Raw genomic sequence first — 6,000 nt, forward strand, 5'->3', positions numbered from 1 at the left:
AGGAGAATAAAGGAAATCTTTATGAGAAATACTTTGAGAATTCATGTAAGTGAGAGTCTATAAAAATCAAAGTTTTAACCTCAAGTAAGTCTATTTCATTTTAAAAGGCCATTTTAATAGCTTCTATCATTTTATTAGTAATTGATCTAACTAAATTCTAATGAGCAAAGTCATTGTGTAAGAAGAAAAAAAACTAGAAACCAAAACTCAAACCCAAGAAGTCACCAGTACTATCTCTCAAAAACAAGAATATTCATGGGAGAACTGAGGGCATCTGGACAATTTTAACAAATGTAATAGAAAGAAAATAAATAAATGATTTAAATTATTTACTTCTCCATTGTATCTAAGACACTCCAGAATTTGAAGTAAGTTTCTGATTTACTGAGGGAGACAGATGACTGCATTAATCCAACATTCACAGGTATACTTTGGACATGAAAGGAGCGACACACTAAGACAAAGAAGAACCTTCAGCTATTCAAGATAAGATCAAGCTTTCAAGCCCAATTTAGGGGACAACAATTTTGGGTTTGGGTATTTGTTTGTTTTCTTAACTGCTCATATTCGATTAGTCTACTAAGCTTGGAAAATCATAGCCAGTCACTTAAGGGTAGTATACCACCTTGGGCAAACAAGCCTTTCAAACACAAACTTAGAATGTGAGGACAAACATCTAAGTCCAAAAACTACTGTTGGAAACTGTTCATGGAGAGTTTGTATCTGATAGGCTCCTACTATCCCCCAGAACACCATGGGACACACAGTTTCCCTACACTATAATTACAGAATGAGGATAAAAGGCAATGCCTTGGTGGGCGTGTATGACAAGGGTAAAATCTGTTCCCCACAGGGCTGTTAAAAAACAGGTACAATACTATGATCACGATCGCACATCATGCAATGTTCTCACTTTCTCTGTACCTTTCTTTCCCAGATACAATGCCTACCTTCTGTGTGGACTGCAGAGACATAGGTCCAATTGTAACGTTTGACTATATCAAGCATTGCCCTTGCTTGCAAAGTGTCAGAAGGGACAACCCTCAGGAAGTATTTGTACAAAGTTTTGTCACTCAGGTCGATGCTCGTGGCAGAATACGCAATCTGGGGGATGTCGAAGAGCTGGAGCAGGTTTTGCACTTGAATGGCTACGGAGCTGGAGCCTGGCCCGATCACCCCCGCAATAGGCTTTTTAGTCCTGCCTAAGGGGAGGGACTGGCCATCAGGCAGGCACCGGTTGAGCCCATCCTTTTCATCTCGAATGGAAATCAAAGAGTCCCTGATGAACTCAATGCTCTGCTCCAAAGCCACGGAAGAGTGCCAGCAGGAGTCCCGGATCTCACTGCCTAGAGTGATATTGGGCAGGAGGACCGGGTCCGCGTTAATCTTATCCAATGTATGGAACATGGCCTCCACTCTCTGGATGCCATACTGCTCCCTGATCTCTCCACATTTCCTCTCGGGCACCTTCTCCGCCGGCGGCTGGTGGTGGACTGAAAAGAGGGCTCCGATGATGACATCTCCGTCCATTCTGGCCACCGAGCGCTGAGACGAAGCTCCCGCCAGCAACACTTTCCTGCTGGGTCCCCTGGGGAAAAGGGACATCTCCAAAAAGATCGCTGGGAAAAAAACTAAGAGGAGCCGGATCATTGTGCTGAGGACGCAGTCCACAGCCGGCCAGCCGCTTTCCCACGCTCGTCCTGCCAGCCGGTTCTGTGGGCTCCCAACGTAGACAGATGCCCGACGCCTGCCTCCCCCAGCTCGGTCCTTCTTGCCAACACCGCTGGTCCAACACTTTCGCCGCCGCCGCCGGCGCCCCCGCCTCCTTCCCCTCCTCCTCCTCCTCCTGGTCCTCCAGGACCACCTCCTTGTCCTGGAGGCGTTTCTAGGGGAATTCGAGCTCCCTTCTTCACCAGCGCATCAAAGTAAACTGCTCAAGAGTACAATGGACGTCGCGGTGGCAAGCCCTAGGCTAGAAGCTGCGGACAAAAAAGGAAGAAAATCAAAGCTCCGTTATCACAGGACCTGTTTCAAAACTCCGGGTCAGTGATGTTAATAGTTGTCCGGTCCATTTCATTCCAGCACCTCATGATATCGGCTGGACGCAGGCAGCTATGGCAAAGGCAGAAGGTGGAGCGTCCTGTCCGCATTGCCCTCATCGGTCCCTGGAGGCCCAAAGCCCCACCGACCCTCTTCCTCCTTCAGCTTCAAGCCTTTTCCAGGTCGCCAAATACCATTACACTTACAGACTTGACGGGGAAGGGAATAAAGGAGAGGCGGAGCTAAATCTTTTAACCCAAAAGAACTTTCCGGATTGGGAAAGATCAACTTTTCCCAGAAGAAATCTGGAAACTCATTATGAAGGTGGAAGGATTACTTCATGATGAACGCAAAAAAGGAATGTACTTTTACTTTAACTTCGAGGGGTTGAAGAGACCTCAATATACAACCCGAGTAGTAAATATGATTTGTCAGGTTGAGGAAAACCATATTAGTTACTAAGGCAACGCCTGGTAAAGTCTCGGCATGTCGGAGTTTAGTATGTCTCCCACACCCCCACACCCCCCCCCCCAAACCCCACACACACCCAAGAAGTCAGGCTTACTGTAGGTGTTCAGGGAGAAAGGGTGCAGGTAAGGTAACTTGTCTCCCGAGATGGAGGATGGAGGGAGGGGGTGGAGGGGGCCCCTGCACTCGCCTAAATCGGGACCTTTGGCTTTGCACATTTCTACAAAGGGAAGGAAGGGGAGATTCTGAAGAGCTCTTGCAGCCGTAGCTCAAGCTCCGCCGCCTTCAGAACCCTGGACAGTGCTCAGACCTGCTGCAGAGACATTCCCCCGCAGCGCCTGGAGGGGACGCCTTGACCAGCGAGTTGCAATTCTTTGATCCCCTCCCAACCCCCGACTTCGCTCTTTCAACCCTCCTCCCAGCGTTCTTTACACACACACACACACACACACACACACACACCTCCCCTTGACTCCCCCTCATCCCACCCACCCCCGCCATTCTCACTCTCTTCTTGGAGCCAGTGTTTCGGCAGGTATATTCAAACCCGTCCGCTTCGGGGGCAGAGGCGCCAAATCTCAGCCGCCTGTGGGGCTGAAGTTGGCTCCCTCTCGTTCCTCCCCAGCTCCCTTTCTCAAGGTGAGAGTCGGAGGAGAAAGGAGCTAGGGGAACGGGCGGGGAGCAAGAGCACAGGAGGTGAGCCAGGCAAAAGGAGGAAGACAACCCAGGCATCCACGGGTCCCGACGCTTCACAGGGATGCTGGACTAAAAGAAATAAGCGGAGATGCCCCTAGGACCAGGAGGAAATGCCATAGATTGAGACTGTGTCTGCCACTGTGGGTGGGTTTCACCGCCCGGAGGTGTCTGCTCACCTGGGTCTGCTTGGAGAATTGGACTTGAGACGTACCTGAGTCCGGGTAGACAGCGCTATGGTCCTCGGGCCAGAACACCGCTCGGGCCACGCTCGGTTCGCAGACGACTCAGCTCTAATCCAGACGGTGCAAGGATGCGATCTGGGCTGTACACTAGTGCCCTCTTTCTTCAGCACTATTTTACCGCAAGGAAAAAAGAGGGAGGGGGAGGGGGGAAAAAAACAGGTCACCCAAGGCTTGTCTATTATCTCATGCATAAAAATCAGTCGTTTGATGGAGAAGGGAGGGGGGAAAAGCTTAGGGAGAAGTGAGAAGTATTAAGTTTTCTACTACCAGAGGGTCCTTAAGGAAACTGCCAGATATATGAATAGTCAGATCAATAGCAAAAGGAGTAGGGAATCTCTCAGGCTGCTTTAGGTGAATATTCTTTGTATATATTTCAAGGAGAAATACATTTTCTCTCCCTGGAAGTAAAGCCTATACTGAGGGAAACAGAGTTAATGCATGTGTAGACATCTAGAGAAAGTCTATTAGTAGGTTTCAGGGGAAAAGATGAATAGGGTGGGAGTGGGGAAAGGAGGGATATGCATATCATGAATCAAGGTAAGCCAAAGGAAGAAAGGCAAACATTGGCTGCATTTTCCAGGTCAAGATGTAACTAAATTGAGATGAGAGTCAAGTCACATGAAAACACTGGAGTGAAAAACACTTATCCAAATTTCTCCCAGGCTGCTATCACCCTCCCGACAGGTCTCCAGTGTTGCTTCTTACTGTGTGAAAAGTGGAAGTTAAATCACATTCCTCTGGGAACATGTTGGCTGAGCAGAATGTGTCCCAGCTTCTTCAGAGGGGAAAGGCAAGTGGCAGTGTGCCTTTCCACTCTTGCTCAAAGCTTTCTATTTGTGTCATCTGCAGAGAAGAGAGATCAGCTTATGTGGGTCCCTTTATAATCACCTTGCTCGTGTCATCATTATTCTGTGGACTGGAGCCACACCAGCTGGAAGGGCCAAATCACATGTGCAATTTTAAATACTCTTTTAGTGTGTTCAATGCAACTTAAGAAAGGAAACAATACCTCCTATCAAGAACAGATCCTCTTTCCCTTCTGGTTCTGCTTTTTTCCCCAAGTGTCAGATTTTTCTGGACTTTCATTAGACAACATAAAGAAGATAGGATCTTTTTTTATTTTTCCACAAATAATACAATAAACCAGATAATAGCATTTAGACCTAAAAGTTCTCAGTTCTGGAAGTAATAATATGTTTACTCAAGGCAGATAGGAAGAAGTCAGTTTCTCTCTTCACATATAGGGTAAAATGATTTTCTGCCTGTACCTTAGGAAGATGTCTGCTCTAAGAAGAGCAAACCAAAGGTGTTCACAGTACATCATATTATCTCATTTCCTCTAATAGCCATGTAAGTTCCATTTTAGATAATGCTATTCTAGTAAAAGAAGTCTTAAATATGATCTCCCTGGAATATTTCATAGATACAGTGAATGTATAAAGATTTCTGTGCATATATAGACCATTAAATATGTTTTACAGTATTAGAGAAAGAAATGTCTCTGAAGTCCACATTTAGCTTCAATATGTACTCCTAAAAGCTGAGTATTTTTAATATATTACACTGACATAGTTTGGAAAAAAATCTGCTACTGAGGGAACAATTAATATTCAGACTTATTTGCTCTCAATGCAGTCCAAGTAAAAACTATATATTTATTCTGGCTGAAACAAATCATTTTAAAGAGGAAGAACTTGGGGATTTTAACATAGAAGGTTTATATATGTGTATAAATTAAGTAGTACAGGTGTTAGGAAAATTTTTAGCTTCAATGGTCTTGATTTGACATTGTCAATTAAATTTACTGATAATTTTTAAGACCAACATTAGAAAGCACAAGGACAGAAATAAGGCAAGAAGAAGGCATTGAGGAAGAAGAAGACAAGATTAGCCAAATTTGCTTTCTCTTTCTGAAAATTAAGACTTCACAAAGGCAGGGAGGGTGTCATACATGGACAGACATCTAAGCTTAGGTTCTATTAGTAGGAGTAAAAAAAATTATTAAGAGGATAAATTACATATAAATTAATAAATATAGATGAATACACTAATACAGGCATATATGCTAATCTATAAGAGTTTAAAGAATGTTAAAGGTACATGAGTCCAGAAATGCTGTCAGTATGAATATTTATTCTGTCCTAGTAGTGCAGAATATTACATTCAGTATTAGAAAGTGTTAGGAGTATTTTGGGTTGGTAAATCTATTTCATACAAAATGCAATGAAGATTGATCAAAACAACACCCAACATACTATCTCCAGACAATGATTTAATGTGCTGCTGTAACACTAAAGACAACAAAATTCTCATTGTTCTTATATGATAATAAAACAACATTATCCATAAACAAAACTGTGTTCACTCTCCTTAGGAATGTAGGCATAATTTTCATTGCTCTCCAATCATAAAGGACTTCAAAGGAGCAAGAATAAGATTTTTTTTTAAATAAAGAGATAAATAAGCTAATCACATACTCCAAATTATAGTGTACTCTAGTGGGTGTTTTGAAAAGTAGTTTACTCAGTCATTGGAATATGGAGGTGAAAAATAC

General features: G+C 44.0%; 1 protein-coding gene across 4 annotated transcripts in view; it reads right to left on the reverse strand.

The window, feature by feature from the left end:
- Positions 1-1,908, reverse strand: part of GRM1 (glutamate metabotropic receptor 1) — a 413,465-nt gene extending 411,557 nt beyond the window's left edge. For 3 of the 4 annotated variants that reach the window (XM_082730358.1, XM_082730360.1, XM_082730359.1), the window contains exon 1: positions 951-1,738. In XM_082730358.1, the coding sequence (XP_082586484.1) occupies positions 951-1,650 (700 nt within the window). In that variant the 5' untranslated portion in view covers positions 1,651-1,738. Of the gene's footprint in view, positions 1-950 lie in introns of all 4 variants that reach the window. The other variant, XM_082730357.1, reaches the window with a different exon arrangement.
- Between the last annotated feature and the right edge of the window lie 4,092 nt (positions 1,909-6,000).

The sequence above is a fragment of the Mustela nivalis genome (genome assembly GCF_964662115.1).
Source record: "Mustela nivalis genome assembly, chromosome: 5".
Lineage (NCBI taxonomy): Eukaryota > Metazoa > Chordata > Mammalia > Carnivora > Mustelidae > Mustela > Mustela nivalis.